Source organism: Mustela lutreola, chromosome 10 (assembly GCF_030435805.1).
Source record: "Mustela lutreola isolate mMusLut2 chromosome 10, mMusLut2.pri, whole genome shotgun sequence".
NCBI classification, from domain to species: domain Eukaryota; kingdom Metazoa; phylum Chordata; class Mammalia; order Carnivora; family Mustelidae; genus Mustela; species Mustela lutreola.
This window is the reverse complement of record NC_081299.1, coordinates 16,856,797-16,880,806: the sequence shown is the minus strand read 5'-3', so window position 1 is coordinate 16,880,806 and position 24,010 is coordinate 16,856,797. Positions and strand designations below refer to the sequence as shown.

At 40.4% G+C, this 24,010-nt stretch overlaps 1 protein-coding gene across 5 annotated transcripts in view; it reads left to right on the top strand.

Moving 5' to 3' along the window:
* The first annotated feature begins 2,896 nt into the window (after window positions 1–2,896).
* The window catches only part of HNRNPR (heterogeneous nuclear ribonucleoprotein R), a 33,938-nt gene continuing 12,824 nt past the window's right edge, over window positions 2,897–24,010 (top strand). For 2 of the 5 annotated variants that reach the window (XM_059138470.1, XM_059138467.1), the window contains exons 1-6: window positions 2,901–3,053; window positions 6,264–6,432; window positions 8,695–8,813; window positions 9,464–9,571; window positions 12,084–12,197; window positions 23,619–23,795. In XM_059138470.1, the coding sequence (XP_058994453.1) occupies window positions 6,276–6,432; window positions 8,695–8,813; window positions 9,464–9,571; window positions 12,084–12,197; window positions 23,619–23,795 (675 nt within the window). In that variant the 5' untranslated portion in view covers window positions 2,901–3,053; window positions 6,264–6,275. Of the gene's footprint in view, window positions 3,054–6,263; window positions 6,433–8,694; window positions 8,814–9,463; window positions 9,572–12,083; window positions 12,198–23,618; window positions 23,796–24,010 lie in introns of all 5 variants that reach the window. The other 3 variants (XM_059138469.1, XM_059138471.1, XM_059138472.1) reach the window with 3 other exon arrangements.

Below are 24,010 nucleotides of genomic sequence, written 5' to 3'. Positions count from 1 at the left end.
CAGGGAGAGAGGGAATACAAGCAGGAGAAGTGGGAGAGGGAGAAGCAGGCTTCCTGCTGAGCAGGTAGTGTGATGCAGGGCTTGATCCCGTGACCCTGGGATCATAACCCCAGCTAAAGACAGATGCTTAATGACTGAACCACCCAGGCGCTCCCATATCACATTATAGTTATCATGGACTTCTTGAATATCTTCTCATCACCGCTTTAAAATTTCTGTCGTTATTTGACCTGCTGCAAGAGCTTGATACTTAATGTCTTAATACAAAGATTTATTTCTTTAAAGATGTTATTTATTTATTTGAGAGAGAGAGTGGGAGAGAGAGCACAAGAGTGGTGTGAAGGGCAGAGGGAGAAGCAGACTCCCCATGGAGCAGGGAGCCCCACACAGACTCCATCCGGGGACTCCAAGATCATGACTCCAGCCGAAGGCAGACACTTAACTGACTGAGCCACTCAGGCGCTCGATAAACAGATTTACATCACAAATTTGCTCTTAAAATATTTTTCCTAGGGCGCCAGGGTGGCTCAGTCGATTAGACATCTGCCTTAGGCTCAGGTCATGGTTCCAGCGTCCTGGGATCAAGCCCCGCCTCCAGCTCCCAGCCCCACAGGGAGTCGGCTTCTCCCTCTGCCACGCCTTCCGCTCATTCTAGCAATCTCTCTCTCAAATAAATAAAATCTTTAAAAATATATATCTATTTCCCGGGGTGCCAGGGTGGCTCAGCCTGTTAAGCATCTGCCTTCTACTCAGGTCAATAACCAACAGGTTGTGGTATTCAGCCCCACGTTGGGCTCCCTGCTTCTGGGGCACCTGCTTCTCATTCTCCCTCTTCCTGCCTGTCTCCCTGCTTGTTCTCTCTCTTTCTCTGTCAAAAAATAAACACACACTCATATATTTCCTAACTGTATTTCAATATAAATTTTCTTTTGTAATGCTATGTATTTTATTTAAAATCTAGAATAGATCCATAGCCCTTACCAAATAGCACCAAAAATGTTAATTCTTGAGTTAGGGACACCTGGGTGGCTCAGTCGTTAAGCGTCTGCCTTTGGCTCAGGTCATGATCCCAGGGTCCTGGAATCAAGCCCTGGGTTAGGCTCCCTCACCTGCAGGAGGCCTGCTTCTCCCTCTCCCACTGCCCATGCTTGTGTTCCCTTTCTCCCTTTGTCTCCCTCTGTCAAATAAATAAAATCTAAAAAAAAAAAAATTCTTGAGCTAGAGGCTAATAAAGTTCAAGCCTTGAGGTCTCTCATTTGTACCATGCCCTTCCAAGATTCTGTTCCTCAATTTGTATTTATCATTTTATATCACTTCCAAAAAAGATCCCAGCATTTGTGTAAGTTTCACAACCCTTATTACAACACTTGGATCCACTGAGCCATTTATCTCAGTACTGAGCGCACAGTAGGTTTTTAAAAAAAGATTTATTTGGGGCGCCTGGGTGGCTCAGTGGGTTAAGCCGCTGCCTTCGGCTCAGGTCATGATCTCAGGGTCCTGGGATCGAGTCCCCCATCGGGCTCTCTGCTCAGCGGGGAGCCTGCTTCCTCCTCTCTCTCTCTGCCTCCCTCTCCATCTACTTGTGATCTCTCTCTGTCAAATAAATAAATAAATAAAATCTTAAAAAAAAAAAAAAAGATTTATTTGACAGAGAGAGCAGGAACAGGAGGGGCAGAGGGAGAGGAAGAGACAGCATCTCAAGCAGACTCCCTGCTGAGCGCAGAGCCCAAGGCAGGGCTCTATCCCACCACCTAGATCACCACCTGAGCCAAAAATCAAAGTGCCTAACCAGAGGCGCCATCCAGGCACTTCCATAGTATGCTTTTAATAATTAATTTGGGGCTGATAGCTTCTGGGAAGCTTAAATGATCCTCCAGTGTATCTGGAGATCCTATAGACCACTGCTTGACCTTCCTCCAGTCCCTAAGAGGGCTAGGGCATTGTATGTCGGGGTGGGGAACAGCTGGCCCTACAGAAGTCAGCTGGGAAGATTGTGGGAGGAGAGAGGTTTGCACCAAGGCAAGGACAGAAAACAAACCATAAGGGCGTTACGTTGAAAAATGGGTTTAGGAATAACAGCAATTCACCTCCTTGGGACTTAGCCCTTTCCCTGCACCGCTCTCTTGGCTTCGCAGATGCATGTATCTGCCGTACTTCTTCTTAACAATTAGCTGCAAACCCTGGGAGAAAAGGTCCCTGCTCTAGCATTTGTTAACCCTGCTCTCGAATGGTGCCAACTTCAGCGATTTCTCACGTTCCGAGCTGCCCCAACGATGTGCAACGGGGAGTCCGGGAACAGTTTTCCGATCGCTCCAAGAGATGATTTTTGTCCGTGAAATTCTCCAGCCAGACGGCTAGCCAAATCAACCTTATTAAAGTGTGCTCCAACGGGAGCCCAAAAGACGACCCAGAAGGAGGCCCGACCGCGTGGCGGTGGGCGTGTCTGGGGCGAACGCCTGCGGCGGCAGCGGCGCCGGCAGCGGCAGGAGGGAGGTTAGGGACGCCGCGGTGCCGGCGGAGGGGCGGGAGGGCAGCGAAGGAGCGGGGCCGAAGCGGACAGTAGGGGGCGGGGTTCCGGAGCCGGCCACGCGACGCCAGGCCTAGCTTTTCGGTCTCGCATCGCCCGCGGACGAGGAGCGAAGAGCCTCGCCCACTCAAGGCCCGGTGCCCCACAGCCTCGCCTCTCTAACCGGGGCTCCACCACAGACCCCTTTGTGTTCCTACCCCCGCCCCGGAGGCGCCCCAGCCGGCGGCGCTGACTTCCCTCATTGGCTCAGCCGACGGCTTCATCGATTGGCTCCCCAGTCGTCCAGCGTGAGCCGCTTCTTTCCGCTACTATTGGACGCCCGAGCTGCCTTTCAGGCCGCCGCGTGAGACGATTGCCCGGCCGCTCGGAGTCCCTGGAAGCAGTTCCGGGAAACCCCGCGTGCTGCCGGGATCGCGTCTCTGTCCATGAGGGGGGGAGGGGGTGGCGCGCGCGCCATTTCTAGTCGTTTTCAAAGCGCCTCGCGCTGATTCTCACGGGCCCGGCCGGCGGCCCCAGCTCTGCCCTGGTGAGTCTCGCGCCGGCCCGTGGGGGGAGGGGCCGGGAGCCCCGATCCGACCCGACGGGGCCCAGCCCGGGCTCGGCGCCTTGGCCCCAGTTTCCTTTTCGCTCCGAGGCCCCGGGGTGGGGGTGGGGATGGGCTGGGGGCGGCTTCGGCTTCGTCCGGCCGCGCCGCGGAGGGCCTAGCCCGGCCGAGGCGCCTCCTCGCCCTCGCTCATCCTCCCCCCGCCCCTCCAGCCCCCGGCCGGCGGTCCGGCCCGCCGGGCACCCTCCGCGCGGCCTGCCGGGGACTGCCGTGTTTTTCCCGCCTCCGCCCGCCGCTCCACGCGGCCGGCCCGGCCCGCGGCCTCAGACGCCCGCGGCCCCTTCGCTGCTGTTTTCCGGAGCCGCTTCGCGCTCGTCTCGGCCGGCCTAGCCACGAGTGGGATGTGTTGCTGATCGCGACGGGCATGAGGGGGTGGGGTGGGCAGAGGGCGGGATGCAAACCTCGGGTTACCTGAGCCGGGAGAAAACTTTTGTGGGAGCTGGAGCCCGAGGGCCGATTTGTGTAGGAAGCCTCCCTCCCCTCCCCCATTCTGCATGCTGCGAGCCGAGATTTGAAGGAAAAAATGACTACTAGAGGCCGTGAAACTTAGGCTTCAAGCGGCGCCTGAGATGCATAATTCTAAGAATGTCTCAGGCGCACTAAATTGGAAAGGCGATTCTTTTTCTTAAACGGTAGCAGTCGTGTTGCCACAATGTAAAACTTAAGGCCAAGGGGTTCTTGAAAGCTTCAGTCCTCTCATGCTGACCTGTTTGAGATTTTTGCTGTCCTCAAGAGACTCAATTTATGTCTCATGAGTCAGTCGTAGGATAAGGGCTTGACACTCCTAACCCATGAGATAACCGTTAGTTTTCATTTCGTTGGTTCTTTTAAAGCCCGTCTCTTAATATGAAGAATTTGCACAGAGATGTTCAGAAAAAGTCAGGGAGGGGCTCGTGCTCACTTCCCAAATCTCCCAGCAGCCCTTTAAAATCTTATTTAAATGTCTACTTTTTGCAAAAATGATCAAAAGACTCCAGTCACAGTATATTTGCTGCATCCAGAAATATGGTTTGGCTGTGTGGCATTGTATTGAACTGACACAAGTTTTAAACGGTCTCATACGACATAAAAGAGGTTTTTAAATGAGCACATTGTATTTGGCTTGAAGAGAGAGGTTTTCCTTGATCAGAAAGGTTTTATTTTCTACAATCTAATTATTTTATTTTATTTTTTTGTTAAAGTTTACAAACTTTTTGACAATATCAACCAATTTCAGAATCAACTTGTAGGAGAACCTTTGCAATGGAATGGTAGTCATAAATATTTCTATCTTGTGCTTAATACACAACTTGTCTTTTTTGCTTTACACATACTTAAAAAAAAAATCACCTTAGCAGATGTTCATTGAACTTTCCTGTTAAAAATTTGCTTTCTTTCTGTGACTAATAGTATTCACAGGTGCAATAACTGTTAAGAGTCTTGTGATACTGAGAACTTTTGAGTTCTGATGATCTTATGGTTGTATTTGGGGGTGCGGGAGCATGGGAAAACAGAACTATATGTTCACAAGGAGATTTTGGACTTCAGGGTGCATCTTTATAGAAATAGGTTGTATTAATCAGTAAACGTATTCATCTTACACTGTAAGTAGTTTCTTGATGAAAAGTGTGCCAGTTTTGAATGTTTTCGTTTTTGTCAGTTCATCAGAATTTGAGGCTTGCCTTGAGAAACCTTTCTCCACCCAAAGTTCAACGAGAATCTGCGTCTGTGTAGACTTTAGTGGGCTTGTATCAAGTCTTAATGTTTTGTAATCCTAAGAAGTCATGATATTGATCTTATTTTCAGAATAACCCTTTCTGCATTTTCCTTCCTTCCTACTATTACCTCGTTCCCCTTGGTCTTTCTCCCTTTCTCATTAACTTCAACTAAGTATCAGTGGACTTTGAAAAGAAAAGAAGTTGTTTTAGGTCAGAAAAAGGCACCTGGTGCACCTGCACAGTGGTTTTAAGCCATCTGGAAGTGTGGTTATCTTGCGGGGTTTAGTGCTTTTTAGGAAGCTTGTATTTTCTTTGTAGCTGACTAGGTACCTTGAGGTTCATCAAGAAAAGGAGGCTTCTTCTTGAGATCCATCTTCATGTCCTCTATTTCAGTATTTGTTGCAATGTCTTTATTCTGCTTATTATCTTCATCACATTAACCACAGACAAGTGCACTTTAATTCCCTGTCTTTCGAGGCAGTATAGAGACTGGCCTTGTATGGTTTTATTATCTAATCTCTCTCTTCAGGGAGCTGGTCCATTTCAGTACTATATACAGGTTGAACATACAAAATAGTTTGGGTAGGTTAATCTGGGACATCTGACCTAAGTTTACCCTCATTAGGTAATGTTTGTTGAAACTATTTGGAAGAAGTTAGCCGTCCATTCTTCGATATGTTTTTGCGGCTTTACTGATATGAAAAATTCAATATGTACTCATGATTTTTTTTTTTAAAGATGCAACCTCAATTATAGCTCACTTTTTATTTTACGTGGACTTAAAACAATCGTTTAGCTTTTAAACTTGGTCATTTTTTCTTTTAAATCTGTGAATGGGAATAGCAAATTAATTTTAGAACAAAAATTAATGTCAAGTTGTGTTTTTTTTTTTCTAAGTGAGGCGGAGAGAACCCAAACCACCAGCATGTTGAACTAGAGACAGCAGTGCATTGGTCTCACACCTATCCTAGATTTGAAGCAGAACTAGGAAAATTTGAAAGTCCTTAAACCTTGATTAAGTGGTCTGTGGGTGTTCATTCTGTTTCTAAATCAAACTTTTAAAAACTGTGTAAGAATTGAGAGCTGATGGGCTTTTTAGGATTTTGTGGTGATTTGTTGATATGCTTGTCAGGACACAACAGCTGCTTTTGTTAATCAGCAATTCTACCTTCAGTAAATTCAAGCCTTTTTTTTTTTTTTTTTAACCTCGTGTACATGAAGTTCCTTAAAGTTCTAATGCTTCCATGTACATTTTCTATGTTTTTACAGGGTTATTGTTGCAAATTTAGGTCAGATACATCACAAAAGGCATATAATATTATTTTGATAGAGTTTATTAGCAGCATGTATACAAATTAGTTTAGATAAATCATGCATTGTCCTACAAACTAGTTATTTCTGGCTTAATGTAATATAGCTCCTGAATTTTTTCCAGCAGCATAATAAAATGGCTAATCAGGTGAATGGTAATGCGGTACAGTTAAAAGAAGAGGAAGAACCAATGGATACTTCCAGTGTAACTCACACAGAACACTACAAGACACTGATAGAGGCAGGCCTCCCACAGAAGGTGGCAGAAAGACTTGATGAAATATTTCAGACAGGTATAATATGCATTTCTTGTTTCTGACTGGTTATGAAAGTGAGGGCAAACCACTTTGAATTTTATAGATTTTTTTTTTAAGGTTAAATAATACATATTGTTTCTGATCTATGTAGAGCTGAATGTTTGTTACTTTCCCTTCATTGAGGGCATATTGGGTTTGACTTTGATATTCTTATTTCATTATTTTGAAGCCTTCTTAGTGTTGAATATGCAGTCTTAGTTGTTTCAGAACAGTACATCAATTGGTCTTCGATTTACCACCAATTAAAATGTATGTGTCAGCATACCAAATGTTACATTTTTTTTCTTAATCTAAATCAGTCATCATTTTGCTTTTACTTTTCTACTTTTAGCTTCTTAAAGTGATTGTTAAATTAGCTTAGGTCTGATTAGGTGGCATAATGAGAGGACTGGTTAGACAGTATTGTCTGAAACGAAAATAAATGTCAGACTCCTTGAGAGTTTGTGGCCTGTCTCATTTCTAATAGACAAAAATCCACATCTCTCCGTAATCTGGAAGTGTTGGTTTGTAACAGCTGCTTTTTAAAAAAATTTCGAAGTCCCATGGATAAGTGCTTAAGCAAATTTGAATATCTTAATATGGTCGGTTGTAAGCGGTTTGAAGTTTTTAAAGAGGGAGAGAAATATTTACCCTTAGGGAGTGTTGTTCATTAATAAATGTGTCCTCCCCCTTTGGGGCCATAGATGGAAACTTTCTTCCTCTGTGTTTTGTGTGCCTATCCAGATTCTGGGAGAGAGAATTGAATGGTCTCACAAATGTGTCTTAAGTACTGTAGTAACAAATATCTGTTTTTTTTGTCCTTAAATTTTTTTTTTCAAATCTGAGAAGCTTCGGATAATTTTAGACGTTAAAATGACTTCCGAAAAATGACTCCTGGGTGATGGTTCCATTTGAAAATCAGTCCTCAGGAACTTTCTGTGACATTCTGCCATAGAGAATTGGCAGTGATTTGCTCAGAGATGCTCTCTTGTAGAGTGCTTTGTTATTGACAAGAGGCTGATGGTTCGGGTGTAGGGTTGGATTGACAGATGGATCGATGGGTGTCCTCTGAGTTGTGGCTTTGGGTGGTGGTATGGAATTTTGAAGTAAGGAAACTCCAATAATTAGGCATGCTCATTTTGAGCTTTTAAAACAAATCATGGCAACATTTTCTTAAAGTAACTTTACAAATGGCATTACATTTATTTAAAATATATTTACTGTATGGAATAAAGTTCTTTTTCACTTGATCAAAATGGAGTCACTTTTGATGTTCATAGGGACTTGGAGTTTTAATCTGCCAAATATATCCATTTTATGTTGGATCAATTCTGAAATATAGAGAGAAATACAACACAAACTTAACAGACTTACGAAATTACATTTCAAACTGAGTAGATGTTCTGTGTGCAGTTAATATACTACAGTATAGAATACAGTGCAAATATTTTCTGTATAGTTTACTTGTAAGTCCATAGTAAAGTCCTTAATGCCATTTGAGAAAAACAGTCATTATTGACAGTGTTGAGAATGCCACAGCATCTTTAAACCTCAGCTTGACACATCAGAAGAACAAAAAAATGCCTTAAAATATGACTTTCAGAATTGATTAATCAAGCTGCACTTGCATTTGTAGAAGAGTTTAAAATTATGCCTTTCCACATTCTGATTGCAGCAAAGTAGACGCTCAGATAAACAAATGCATTTCATTTTCTCTTTGGTGCTAAGGAGGAAAAGCCTTTGATACCTTTTGGAGAGTGGAAAGAATTATTTAGTTAAAATGGTTTCTCTTTTTTTTCTCCCACCTCTTGTGTGGTTAGCAACAACTACAACAGTCCATATAATTTGAAGCTTGATCCTTGGGGAATACAGTGTATGATTACCACTCTATAAATCAGAATTTATTGTATTAATACTTAATCTGTAGTACACTGTGTATATCAGATTTATCTTCCAAGCCTTAAGAAGGGGAGGGGAAATGGGGCTAGGTTTTTTGTGGGGTTTCTGTGGGATGTGGGGATTGAAATTCATGTTTATAAGAATTGAAATTCATGTTTGACATTTTATCTTCTATTTTCATATTTGTACTCTCGACCTTTTTGTATAGTATTTGTATAGCTGCCTATATGCATATTAAATGAGAATGTAGTTTGTTAGTAATAGTACTGAATATAACTATTCTTGATGAAACATTGATAGCACGGTTTAGGTTATCCCTTTTGTTGCAATAACATTACCCCTTTTCAATTTAATTTGTAGGATTGGTAGCTTATGTCGATCTTGATGAAAGAGCAATTGATGCTCTCAGGGAATTTAATGAAGAAGGAGCTCTGTCTGTACTACAGCAGTTCAAGGAGAGTGACTTATCACATGTTCAGGTAAGGCCACTTACTAAAAATGCCTTTGAATAACTAATGACCTGAAATTACTTTACCATTACTTTTTTTCCTGAAAAGAACGGATACTTTTTTGTTTGTGACTACCTCTGCTTATATTTAAAAAAAAAAAAAAAAAAAAAAAGTTTAAAGGGGAAAAAACTCTTTCACAGAAGAGTTCTCAGAAAGTAAAATCTCTTCCCACTTCTTTCCAGTAAGTTACTTTAAAAACTTAAAATCAAAGTCAGGATTTGCTGATAGTTATTAATGAGCTTTTATGGGTTTAGAATATTTCGATTTTAAACAGTTGTGGGTTTATCTGACCCTGTTTTATTATCTTGGAGGAAAATAAAGTAGGTAGGAGGAATAGTTTTGGAATGTTTGGCAAAGTTAGTCCACGTGCATTTGAATATCAACAAATGGAAGACTTGCCAGTGTGGAAGGTAAGCACCCTGAGGTCTTTCTTGGCTGTCTTATTGCTGTCTAATCCAGTTTCTGGCACACGGTAACTACTCAGCAAATATTTGTTGAGCGAATAAATGAGTAAATATTTGGTTAAAATTCTCGTCTTTTGAAACTGTAAATTAACTATGTATTTGACCCTTCGATGATTCCTGGTGATTCTTTTTCATTGAATTACTTGTCTATTCTAGAACAAAAGTGCATTTTTATGTGGAGTTATGAAGACCTACAGGCAAAGGGAGAAACAGGGGAGCAAGGTGCAAGAGTCCACAAAGGGGCCAGATGAAGCGAAGATAAAGGTAAAACTGGACTCGGGTCGTTGCAATGGTAATAAGTTGAATGATGAGATTGAATGTTTCTTTTCATGTTTCCTAGAAACAGTTTTCATTGTTCCACATTTTTTTTTAAGCTAGTGTTTTAGAAATGAGATAATTGAAGGAAAATTACACAAGAAGAATTCAGGGGGCAAATATTCAGTTGTATGTTTGGTGGAAAAAAACCTTAATTCAGACCCTTGCCTCATTGTTCTGGCGCTGAAGGATACGTGTTTATTGATGCTTCCACTAATAGCTTTTGAGGTTGACTCAGTCATGTCTCTTAGTTTGGTTTCTTTCTGAGCACTTTATTTCTCTCTCTCTTTTTTTTAAAGAGGTATTTTATAACTGCTTTACTCCTGAATTTTTATTTTTATTTACCTCAGTTTAATTATTTGTAAACTGGGCATAGTAATAGTACCTATTCCCCTAGAGTTGTGAGGATTAAAGGAATTAAGACATGTCAGGTGCTTAGAATAATGCCTGGAATGTAGCAAGAATTGTGTAACTAGCACCAGTTACTGTTATCGTTTAGATAAACTGCTCTGCGAGATAAATACAGGCTTTTGGTGAAAGATCAGTGAACCTCATTCCTTAGTTAAAGGGCTGTTGATGTTTTGCCACAGCGATAGATTTTTCAAATTGAAGTAGTTATTTTACTTAATGAAGTTTGTATGGTTTTGTTTTAGACAGAAAATAGAACTTGTAGTTTCTGACTTGGAATAGTTTACATAGAGCTCCTTTGTACCTTTTTCCTTCATCTGTAAAATGGCATAATTCTTAAATATATTTAAAATAAATACATGAAAATTCCATTTGACATAATAGTTGTTTTTAAAAAAATATATATTGGTGTGTATTGAATAGGCCTATGTTATTTCCCCAAAAGTGGGTATTTGCTTTTGATAAGGTATATATTGCACATGTGATACGTGTATATTACATATTAGACAAGTAAAGTTTAAATGTATAAAATGTATATCGTGTGTATATTGTGTTACACGTGTTTCTGTGCTTAAAATTAGAGCAGCTCTTTTTGGGTCAAAGGTAGAAAAATAGAAGACCCTAAAGTAACTCCGGAATCCTGGGAGTCCTCCGACCATACTTTTGAAAGCCACTAAACTTGATGTCTGGTCTTTCTTGTTGCTTTGATATCCTTTATAGATCTTCATCAGCTTAGGATGGGTTTATCTCGACGTGGATGAAACTGTCCTTAGTCAAAAATATACCCAATGGCACTTAACCTGCCAAACATAGCCTAGCCTACCTTAAATGTGTTTAGAAAACTTACATTAGCCTATCGTTGGGTAAAGTCACCTCTAACACAAAGCACATTTTATAACGAAGTGTTGGCTATCTCGGGTAGTTTGTAAGAGTTCTGTACTGACAGAGAAAAACAGTGGTTGCTATGGATACAGAATGGTGGTTAAATGTATTGGTTGTTTACTCTTGCGATTGAGTGGTTGACTGGGAGCTGAGCCTCCCTGCCTCAGCCTAGCATCACAAGAGTATCATCCTGCATATGGCTAGCACTGGAAAAGATCAAAAATCAAAATTTGAAGTGTGGTTTACTGAATGCATATCACTTTCATACCATCCTGAAGTTGAAAAATTGTAAGTTGAATCATCACGAGTTGGGAGCCATCTAACTTTTGAAACATGAAGTGTAAAAATCTCCCGTTTTTAGGTAGATGACATTTCTTGTTTTCCATTTTGTCTGAGCTGTTGCCTCTCATATAAATACAGACCCTTAAGGGCAAGAGCATTACCTTCTTTTCTACAATCCCTCTTTAGTACCTAATGTTGTGAAGAAGGTTGGTAATCAGGAAACAAAAGGTTTTGTTTTTTGAAACCTGAGAATACTCATTTGGTAATTGCCAAATACTTTGAGTTTGTGTTGTATGAGAAATGGTCTGGTTGTTATAGAGCTTATGATAGAGCAGAAATACAAAAGGATTAAACAAAATAAAGGTTAAATTACTTGACTATAATAGAAATTCACAGTAGGAAGATGTGAGGAATAGTGAATGAGAGAAGCTGCATGAAGAAGGTAGAACTTCTGATGAGAGAACTTTTTTTTTTTTTGAAAGGAATCACAGGTAGGCAGGTGGTATGTAAACGGAACAAGTTAAGGAAAGCTCTCATTGAAGTAGAGGAAAATGCAAAATGAGGACTGCTGCAATACGGAAGTATGGATAGGTATCCTGGGGTCGGCTTATGTCACGTTTGTAATAATCCTTGCCCCATTTTTCTGTTTCTTCATATCAAAAAATCATCGTGTGCTTAGAGATTTAATTTGTGTACAATTCTTTCCATTCATTGTATGGAAAGGAGTAAAATGAAGGGGAACAACACGTGCGAGTGATACCAGTGTGAGTTTTGACATTATTTTACCTAAGCTACATGGCCTATGATGTTGGGATATCCTTTGGAAAAGATTAATATACTGATGTGTGATATAATATTTAAGTATAAACAGATGTATAATTATCTTTAGGCGTTGCTTGAAAGGACTGGCTATACTCTGGATGTAACCACAGGACAGAGGAAGTATGGTGGTCCTCCACCAGACAGTGTGTATTCCGGTGTACAACCTGGCATTGGAACAGAAGTAAGTGTTCTTCAGCTGTTTGCCGAAATCTTTCCAGTTTGTAAATTATTCTTTCTATTGTATGATGGGGAAGAGTAGTTGATTCTTTTTAAAGTTTAGCTGTAATTATTTTCTTTGGCTAGCCATTTGCATTTTACTGTAGTCATAAGCAAGGAGAACCATGTGACTAGTAGATGTCCAAACACTCTGTAAAGGAATGTGGAGTTCTTGGAACTGGTTGCTAAAACCATGCAACCAGCAACACACCATTTTAGGTGCTTGGGTTGAAGTTATGAAAGAGAAACATTTGCTTTATTCTGTTTTGTTTTAGGTCAGTAATTCTGAATAGCACTTGTCCTCCCTCCTTGCCCCTACCCCCACCACATAAAGGGTACTCAGTTTTTGCTGAGAGATTTATTTATTTATTTATTATTTTAAAAAAAATTTTTTTTTTTTTTTTTTAGATTTAATTTATTTATTTGACAGATAGAGATCACAAGTTGGCAGGCAGAGAGGCAGGCAGGAGGAAGCAGACTCCCTGCTGAGCAGAGAGTCTGATGTGGGGCTCAATTGCAAGACCCTGGGATCATGACCTGAGCCAAAGGCAGAGGCTTTAACCCACTGAGCCACCAGGCACCCCTGCTGAGAGATTTATTGATGGGAGTGGGTCACACAAGGGAAGGGTATAGAATCAGATAAAAGGTCGAACACATTGGTCTGTCATTGAACAAAGCAATTTCTGCTGTTCCATCTGTGCCTTCATAGAGGTTTTTTTATATACCTCTATGTTAGCTAACTCTAGCCCCTCCCCTTTTTTTTAAAAGATTTGTTTATTTTAGAGACAGAGCGCACGCAGGGGGGCTTGGGGGTCGGGGGAGGTATAGAGAGGGAGAGCCCCAAGTAGACTCCCATGCTAGTGTGGAGCCTGATGCAGGGCTTGATGTCACAGCCCTGAGATTATGACCTGAGCCAAAACCCAGAGTTGGTCTCTTAACCCCCTGTGCCACCCAGGCGCCCCACCAATTCTGATCCTTTGGTAAAAACTGTGTGCCAAAATATAAATTTACCTCAGGGTCTTTTCTTTCTGGTGTCTTTTCAGGTAGCCAAAAGAATAGTTTGTGAATAAAGACATTACCAGTTAACTTTTTAGATTTATATCAGAAGTAATTCCAGTGTAGTCTCTGTATATAAAATAGAGTTTACGTTCATTGGTCTTTGTTCCCTGAACTGCCTTCAAGCATTATGACAGTTAATATTCTATTTCTTAATATTTAGCAGTATTAAAGAGGACTCTAAGCATCTTTATTTTTCATGATACCTAAATCAGCTGTATATTATTGTTTTGTGTCTCTTTAAAAAAAAAAATTCCAATGTCCATAATTACTGTAGAGTAGGAATTGGACTGTGAGCCATCTAAGTTTGTTCTAGGAGCAAATGTCATGAAATACAGAATATGAGTGAATAGTATTTTTTTTTTTTAAAGATAATTTATTAATGGAGTGCCTGGGTGGCTTAGTTGGTTAAGCATCTGCATTCAGCTTAGGTCCCCTCAGTGGGGAGCCTGCTTCTCCCTCTCCCTCTCTGCCTCCTGCTAACCCTCCTTGTGCACCCTTTCTGTCAAATGAATAAATACAATATTTAAAAAAATAAAAGATTTTCTTATTTTTAAGTAATCTCCATACCAACATGACACTCCAGCTCAGAACCCTGAGATCAGGAGTCACAGTCTACTGACTGAGCCAGCTAGGTACCTCAAGCCATCCTTCATTTTTAATGTTCTGTTTAGATTGTGAATGCTTTCAAATCTACATTTACATTTTATTAACTTTTTTTTTTTTTTTTTTTTTAAGATTTTATTTATTTGAGAGACACAGCGAGAAAGGGAACACAAGCGGAAAGGGAGAGGGAGAGGCGGGCTTCCTGCCTAGCAGAGAGCCTGGTGCAGGGCTCCATCCCGGGATCCTGGGACCATGACCTGGGCCGAAGGCAGATACGTAATGACTGAGCCACCCAGGCACCCCTACATTTTATTAACTTTTGAACAATATACAAATGTAGTTCAGTTTTCTTACTTGAACAGCTATTGTCATAGGTATTTTTTTTCCAAATGACTTTAAGTTTTGTTTTCTTACCTTAAACCCTCATATAAAATAAATAAAAAATGTAATTGCTCTTTTGCTTCTTCCTTATTTAGAGGCAACCTAAAACCACCTCCAAGAGGGAGATACAGTTTGAAAAAGTTATCTATAGTATGCCATCCAGCATGTGATATCCTTATTAGTATTTATCAATTATTACATTTGTCTTAATCTTGTTTCTTTAGTTACAAAAACCTTAGGAATAAAAATTAAATCTATATAATATTGTTAATGTTCTTTCCAATGCCCAGTATAGCCTGGTATAAAATTAGTTGGTTGTATCTATTTCACAATTACAAAAATGAACTTTTTTAGCCTGTTAGATTTGTTTTGTTAATGAGCTCATTAATGGAGACTTGTTTTATCTTTGTTTTATATAGATAAGAAAGGAGTTTGTTAGTATTCGTACCATTTTGCTGAAAGCATTTAAACAACTTAATAGGATAAACTATTTTGAGTATCCAATTAGAAACAAAGGTGGCATCCTAATTGTAAAATATGGTATTCTTTTATATTGTATTGTGTCTTTAGGTAAAATATGGTATTCTTTTATATTGTATTGTGTCTTTAGGGGAAAGATGCATTTTCCTGTATATTAGATATCATCGCATATGGCAGATACCTTTGCAGTGAAATCCCTGTATGAGCCTAAGCCACCCCTATCAAGCAGTTTGTTACAACAAAATCTTAGGATAAAGGTTTGGGTTCTTCCCATAAAGTTAAATCCCAAGAGGTTTGGCCTATACCTGTTGAAAATTAAAGTATTGTTTTGTTTTCTTTTAAAGATTTACTTATTTTAGAGAGCATGTTGGGGAGGGGCAGAGGGAGAGAATCTTCAGGCCGGCTCCACGACCCATGAGATCATGACGTGAGCCAAAACCAAGAGTGGGACACTTGACCAACTGAGCTGTCTATGCTCCCCTAAAATTAAAGTTTTTAAAAATTCAGAAAAATAGGTTTTTAACATATTGGATTACTGATTTAATAAATAAATTGGTTTTAGTTGGTGTCATTTTTGATGCTATGAGGTTTAAGTTTTTGTTCTTTTATGTTTCACTATAGTCATTAAAAATTTTAGCTCTTGATTGAGGAAGTTGAAATTAGGGTCAGCGCCTGAGTCTGACAGTATTAAAATTAAGTTATGAGAAGAGTGAGGTTTTTGTCTTGGTAAAATCTATTGTAAATTAATCCTATAAAGGAGCACTCCTTTGCATTGTTTCTAATCATTGTCCTGAGATAAGAAAGATAGGTATTAATTTTGAAGGGTGTTTTTTAGTGTGTCTGGGCCCTTAGATGCAGTCTGGTTATAGTATCTTTGTGTTCCTCAGCTGGCATTGTAAAACTGTTTAGGGAAACAGCCTCTGTTTTCATTAGTTTCCATGATAATAAGGACTTAGCCTTTTAAAGAGCACAGCAATGGTGTTTTGTAGAGGAATTACTAATGGAGGTGTTAGAGAACCAGTGTATTTAACAGAGATGTAAAAGTATATGACTTAGTAGTACCTGAATTGAATTATGTATAAGGAAAAGCTGCTGTGTTTGCAAAACAGCAAATAGGAGCAGGATAATGGAAGAGCCCTAGTAGATACTCAAAAGACTGTGTTGCACTGCCTGGTAACTCTGTTCCTTCCGGAGCCTCAAAGGACTTTTTCTCTGTTACTGTTGAAGTATTTGATGGTTGGGTAGTAGACAGCCAAAACATTTTTCAAGTCTTGATGCTTAGTGAGTAAAGAGAGAACTGGTTGTTAACGATATTCATTACATTCTGCTTGTTTGCTTTTGGTTTTTAGATTTATTTATTTATTTGACAGACAGAGATCACAAGTAGGCAGAGAGGTAGACAGAGGAAGAGGGGGAAGCAGGCTCCCCACTGAGCAGAGAGCCTGATGTGGGGCTCGATCCCAGGACCCTGAGATTATGAGATTATGACCTGAGCTGAAGGCAGAGGCTTAACCCACTGAGCCACCCAGGCGCCCCCATTCTGTTGGTTCTGATAGGGGCAGGGGGCAGGGGACGCTAACCTGCATATGCCTGAGTGCTTACTCTGAACAGTTCCTGTGGGTCCATAACGGCTCAGGGACTAACAAGTTAATAAAAGGAAAACATTTCTATTTCATTTTAGTTAATTAAAAATTGAGCTTAGAAACTTTTTTTTTTTTTTTTTTTTTTTTTTTTTTTAAAGATTTTTTATTTATTTATTTGACAGAGAGAGATCACACGTAGGCAGAGAGAGAGAGAGGAGGAAGCAGGCTCCCTGCTGAGCAGAAGGCCCGATGTGGGACTCGATCCCAGGACCCTGAGATCATGACCTGAGCCGAAGGCAGCGGCTTAACCCACTGAGCCACCCAGGTGCCCCTGAGCTTAGAAACTTATAACGGAATGATTCCTAGTTTTAAATACTGTTTATTTTTAGCCTTTTTAAGTTACTTAAATGTCCTATGTTAAATTGATCTTGAAGTGAAGCCAGCTCCTGCTTCTCAGTAAGTCAGTATTTTTAGCCTGTTTCTTTTTGAATCCCATTGATTATCATATTGGGAACTTTGTTGATCACAGATTTGTTGATACTTCTTCTAAAGTAAATACAATTCTTACGGAAAATCTGTAAGTTGGACTTCTGACATTCAAATGATACTTCAGAGTATGAGGAACTTGGCTCCTATGAATCTTGTATGTAAAGTGATCAATCAGTCATTAAATTCTGAAAATATAGGTTTTTCACTTTTCACTTGCTTAATGAGGCAAACCCTGTCTGTTCTAAAAATACGGGCACAAGTGTTACATAAGTAATGTAATAACCTGGCACTTCGCTTCCTCACTGAACTGTGTGTCAGGTGTATTTTCACAGTGCCACTTTCTGTGCTCCTTGCTTTATGTGTTTTTGTAACACGTATGGAAGAAATAGGGATAGTGAACAATCTAATTATGAAGCACCATTGCTTTATGTTAATGGAAATAATAGGAACCAGAATTTGCTTCCCAGAACACATTTTAAATGTTCAAATACAAATACCTTCAAATACATAAACACTGTCTGACTGGGCCAGAGACCTCAGCCGCACCAAAAAATATATTTCAAAATGAATACCAATTATCCTTCTATATATTTTTTTTGTCTCAGGACATCTTTTTTTTTTTTTTTTTTTTTTTAAGATTTTATTTATTGGGACGCCTGGGTGGCTCAGTTGGTTAAGCGGCTGCCTTCAGCTCAGGTCATGATCCCAGCGTCCTGAGATTGAGTCCCACATTGGGCTCCTTGCTCAGCAGGGAACCTGCTTCTCTCTCTGTCTCTTCCTGCCACTCTGTCTGCATGTGCTCGCTCTCTCTCTGACAAATAAATAAATCTTTAAAAAAAAAAAAAAGATTCTATTTATATATTGACAGACAGAGATCACAAGTAGGCAGAGAGGCAGGCAGAGAGAGGGGGAAGCAGGCTCCCCGCTGAGCAGAGAGCCCGATGTGGGGCTGGATCGATGACCCTGGGATCATGACCTGAGCCAAAGGCAGAGGCTTGAACCCACTGAGCCACCAGTGCCTGGCTCAGGACATCTTTTATCCACAGTTTTTTTTAGTGCTGTGCCCTTTTAATGAATGGTCATTTATAGGATTGATAAACTGAGGGTGATGAGAAGCCGGGAGATTCTCCGGATATCTTGAAGGCACATCTAACAGGGTTTATTGATGAGTGGGATATGGGAGTATGAGAGAAAGGAGCCAAGGATGACTTCAAGGCTTATGCTTATGACCTGAGCAGCTAGAAGGATGGAGTTGCCATGGATTAAAATGAGGACTGCTGTAGAGAAGGGCAGATTAGCAGATTGAAAGATCGTAATTCAGTTCTGGATATGTTAAGAGTTAGAGGTCTTTTAGACCTCTGAGTGGAGCTGTGTTGAATGAGCAGTTGCTTCTGTAAGCCTGGAATTCAGGGAAGGGTTTTGATTCCTTTGGTATCACCAAGGAAGTGTGTGTAGCCAGACTAAGGGTCTAAAATCTGATCCCTGCAGCCCTCTACATTTAGAGATTGGGGAGATGAGAAGGAACTAGTAAAGGGATCTGAGCAGAAAGAACCAATGAGGTAAGAAAAAAATCAGGGGTGTTGTATCCTAGAAGTTCAGTGAAGAGTGTTTTCATAGCAGGAAGGTGGTCAGTTACAACCAACTTTCCAAGTGAGACAAGGACTGTGAATTGACATTTGATCCTGGCAACAGGGATGTCATCAGTGACTTTGTCAAGAATAGTGGTGAAAGCCCTATTTGGAGAGGATTAAAGAGAGTGGGAGGCACGGGATTTGAGATAGCAAGTACCTACGGCTCTTTTGAGCAGTTTTGCTGGAAAGGGTAGCAGAAAAATGGGACAGTAACTGGAAGGTGTGTCGTAGTCAGGATACATCCTTTTTTCATTTAAATTTTAAGTGTGATGCCCAACCGACAGAGCCATCCAGGGGCCCCTGAAAAAAAATTTTTTTAAGTGACAAATTACGATCATTAGTGTGCTGATGATTAAATTGTTGTCTTTGAGTGGAAGAGAAGGTGTGGGACCTAGTGTATAAGTTAATAGCATGAGGTCGACGTTCATTTGAACATTCATCAAAGATGAACAGCTAGTGGCGCACCTGAGTGGCTCAGTGGGTTAAAGCCTCTGCCTTTGGCTGAGGTCATGATCCCAGGGTCATGAGATCAAGCCCTGCATCAGGCTCTCTGCTCAGCAGGGAGCCTGCTTTCTGCTTCCTCTTCTCTCTCTGCCTTCTTGTGATCTCTGTCAAATAAATAAAAATCTTAAAAAAAAAAAAAAAAAAAAAAGAAAAGAAAAAAAGATGAGCAGCTAATATGTTCCAGGCACTGTGTTCAAGCTGGGAATAAAATGAGGAACGAGATTTGGGCTCTTTGCTCACATGGAAATTGAACCCTCTGGATGTTATTTCCAGATGAAAATACTGAGACTCACTGATTAAGAAACTTGCTCAAAGTAACTAAAAGGTAGATCTGAACCCAGTATAACTTTTCTTTTTTAAAGATTTTATTTGTTTATTTGATAGAGATCACAAGTAGGCAGAGAGGCAGGCTCCCTGCTGAGCAGAGAGCCCGATGCGGGGCTCGATCCTACGACCCTGGGATCGACCCTGGGATCGTGACCTGAGCCGAAGCCAGAGGTTTTAACCACTGAGCTACCCAGGCAGCCCATGAACCCAGCATAACTTAAAACTTAACTATTTCTCATATTCTCCCTGCCTTTGAGCTATCAACCTATTACTCCATGCTGCCATCATCCCTAGTCTGGATTGCCTTGTGAACCTGACTGGGCAGCCTGTTTCTCCATACAGTTCATCTGCTGCCTGGCTGCCAGTCCCTTGGAACATGTCATATCTAGTCACTTGTCTGCTCAAAACCCTCTGCTATCTTCCCAACAGAACTGGAATAAAATGCAAACTCCTAACATGGTTTAACTTAATCTGGCCCCTGTTCTCTCTTTCCCAACTTTTCTTCCAGTTGCTGTCATGTTTGCTCTTCATCAGATATGTTAAGTGTGCCCCCATTTTTCTGTAGTGTTCTTTACCTTGGATTGCTCTTTCCTCAGATTCCCCCCCCCCCCTTCAGATTTTTACTTAATTTTCTACCTTAGGTCTCAATTCAAACTTAACCTTTTTAGGGAGACTCTTCCAATTAAAACACTCTTCCTCATTTATTCCCTTTGCTTGCTTTTTTTTTTTTTTTTTTAAGCCTTTAATACCTCTTGAAAGCATATATATATATTTTTTTTTTTTTAAAGATTTTATTTATTTATTTTGACAGAGAGAGAGAGATAATAAGTAGGCAGAGAGGTAGGCAGAAGCAGGCTCCCCGCCAAGCAGAAAGCCTGATGCAGGGCTTGATCCCAGGACTCTGGGATCACGACCTGAGCCGAACGCAGAGGCTTTAACCCACTGAGTCACCCAGGCGCCCCTCATATATATATTTTTTAACCTTTGTCTCTATCAGTAGTGTGTAAACCTCGTGAATGCTTAGACCTTGTTTGTGGTATTCACTGTATCTCTAGAACTTAGAAAAATACATGGCATATGAGTTGAAGGTATATTGAATTCCCTGTCTCATGAAGAGTTTGGAGAAGTTCTATGAATAGGTTGGAAGTCAGTTCTGTAGGCTAGGTATTATTTATTGGAACAACTCCAGGCCGATATGTAGAAGTTTAGTTGGGTATGGATAGGAATGGAAGGGATTCAAAATAGCTGAGATTTTTGTTTATTGAAAGTATTATTTCCTTGGTCATCTTGGGGGCTGGAGGGAGCAGCAGAAATTATGTTACTCAAGAAAAATGAGGAAAATCAAAGGAAGTGGTTGACAAGGGTGGGTTTTACTCATTTTGATTTTTGGAAAAAAACATTTGTTACAAATCTTGGGGCGCCTGGGGAGCTCAGTGGGTTAAGGCCTCTGCCTTCAGCTCGGGTCATGATCCCTGGGTCCTGGGATCGAGCCACACGTCGGGCTCTCTGCTCGGCGGGGAGCCTGCTTTCCCTTCCTCTCTCTCTGCCTGCCTCTCTGCCTATTTGTGATTTCTGTCTGTCAAATAAATAAAATAAAATCTTAAAAAAATATATCTGTGACAGAATATTTAGAAAATATAATTAAAGGAAAAGAATAAAATTAGAACAGTTTTCTCATGCATTGATAAATCACTATTAGTACTATTTACATCCACAGTCATTCATATCTATGGATACATCTGTATTCAAAAAACAAGAAAACACATTACTGTTTATTGATAATTTGAGGTAAAATTAGGACAGCCAATAGGATATGCTTCCAAATGCAGTTGGAAGTATAAAATTAGGTCTTAGGATGTAGATGTGAGAGATGACTGTATAGATATAGACTGGGAAATGGATATGATCTTTGGAAGTGAAGGAAGCACAGGGAAGATGAGATAGAGCCATAACTTTGGGAACATGCAGACTGTTATTAGGTGAATAGAAGAATCACCGTGGAAAGGATAGAGAAAAAAAGGTAAAAAGACCAGGCCAGTGGAGGATTCTAAAAATTGAAGGGAAGAGAATTTTTAGGAGGCAGCAACACCAGTGTTACCGCTTACCAGGAAGGCAAGATGAGAGTGAGGAAAAAAAGACTTGAATTTAGTTGTTTGAAATCCATTAGTGAATTCCATTTGGGGATGCAGCTTAGTGTTAGAGGAAGAAGTCAGTGTTGTGGTTAAAGAGAGAGCGTAGATGCCAGAGTGAGTTTTTGTTAGAAATATAGTTCTGTTGGGATGTTGCACCCATAATGCCTTAGATGTGTTAACGCTTCGTAGCTGCACAGTACTAAGGATATGGTAGACGGGTTGAATAACTGCGTGATTGAAATAAAGTAGACATGGCCATGTGTTCAAAGCATTTGAAAGTGCTTGAAAGATAAATGGGTAAATATTCTTTGTTTGCATATTGTTTTGTTACGGAAGATTTGGCATGTTTGGAAGGATGCACTTAGCAAAATAGGAGAGTCAAAGAAAAGTTTGCAGTTATTTCCAGGAGAAGGTGGTGTGAAGAAATGGGCTCTGTTATGATTAGGAAGTTAACCTTGGAAAGGAAATAAAATCTCTTTTTCTGAGGTATGAAGAAGGAAAGAATTTAGGAAAGACTATGAGAAAACCACTGACCTTCCCACATGCCCTCCTTGGATGACTTAGTGAATGAGGGTTGGAGACTTTAAGGAGACAGAAGAACTGAATAGCTCTTGTGTGAGAGAATTATGCTAGGGATTCAAAAGAAGTTTTATCAGACAGCCGTGAAGGTATTTTGAAAACGATTGTCTTAGCACAGTTATAGAGCTTAACTTCAGAAACAATATCCAGTAATAATTTGGGCATCTTTTGGATTGCTGTTTCATTATTCAAGTCATTTTTCAAAATGTGAAATGTTGATGTAGATGAGTTTCACTAGAAAACTCATCTCTAGGAACGCCTGGGTGGCTCAGTTGGTTAAGCCTTTGCCTTTGGCTTAGGTCATGATTCCAGGATTCTGGGATCCTTGCTCAGCAGGGAGCCTGCTTCTGCCTTTGCCTGCTGCTCGTCCAGGTTGTGTGCGCTCTCTGTCTCTGACCAATAAAACCTTTAAAGAAAAAGAAAGAAAATTCATCTCAAATGCAGACGCTGACTTACTCTTTAAGGCTACATGTGAAGGCGTCTGGTTGGCTCGGTCAGTTAAGTGTCTGACTCTTGGGTTTTGGCTCAGGTAATGATCTCTGAGGGTCATGAGATCGAGCCCTGTGTCTGGCTCCCTACTCAGTGGGGAGTCTGCTTGAAATTCTCTCCTCCTCTCTCAAATAAATAAATGCATCTAAATAAGGACTGCATGTGGATTGCAAATGTTTTAATGTACAAGATTGTCTTTATTGTTGCCTATGTGGTAGAAGCTTGAAGAAATTGTGGTCTAGTATTAAACATTGAGAAAGTTTTTGATTGTTTAACATATTTATAATAACTTAATCCTTATTACATAATTTTTGTAGTAATTATTTTAAGATTTTATATATAACGTATATATATATTTTTTAAGATTTTGTTTATTTGAAATAGAGAGACCTAGTGAGAGAGGGAACACAAGCAGTGGGAGAGGGAGAAGCAGTGTTCCTGATAAGCAGGGAGCCTAATGCGGGGCTTGATCCCAGGACACTGGGATCATGACCTGAGCTGAAGGCAGAGGCTTAACCCACTGAGCCACCCAGGCACCCCCCCTTAGGATTTATATGTTTGAGAAAGAGAGAGAGGGCATGAGGGGTGGAGGGGCAGAGGGCAAGAGAAACTTAAGCAGGCTCCACGCTGAGCGTGGAGCCCATCACAGGGCTCAGTCTCACGACCCTAAAATCATGACCTGAGGGGAAGTCAAGAGGCGGACGATCATTGACCGTGCCACCTAGGCACTGAGAGTTGAGAAAACTTGAGAAAGACCACTCTAGTATTTATTAAATTACTGTTTTTACAAAAATGCTGATATCATATTTCCCAAAGATATATACATATATCCTTTATTCTATGTTTTTGTGAGAAAAAGAGAAACTATAAAAATAAACAATTCAGAGGTATTTTGCACATGCTTACTAATCATTTTCGTTTTTCAGTATAGAATATTATTCTGTGTTAATGACCATTGGTCATTATAGTAAACATTAGGGTTAACTCCTAATGATTCAAATTGTCTTCATTCCTCTTTAACCATCTTTGTGCCTCTAGCTTCTTAGAAGAAGAGTTGTTGGGCTTTGTGCCTCTAAAATGCTTATATTGGGATTCTAATACAGAGATTTGTTTTTTTTTTTTTCCCCAGGTTTTTGTAGGTAAAATACCAAGAGATTTATATGAGGATGAGTTGGTACCCCTTTTTGAAAAGGCTGGTCCCATTTGGGATCTACGTCTTATGATGGATCCGCTGTCTGGTCAGAACAGAGGGTATGCGTTTATCACCTTCTGCGGGAAGGAAGCTGCACAGGAGGCCGTTAAGCTGGTATGTGATAAACACCCACTGTCTGGCGGCGGATCGGACCGCCTCAATTAAAAACGTTCGCAGTTAACTTTGTTTCGTTTTCTTTGGTTTTTGCTCGGCATGGTTAGATGTTGATAAAGTTGATATGTGACCTTTGCTCTATTTTTTTCTGATGATAAAAGTAAAAAAGACTAAAAATATCCAAGAAATAATGTGTTTGAGAAAGTCTCCCGTAA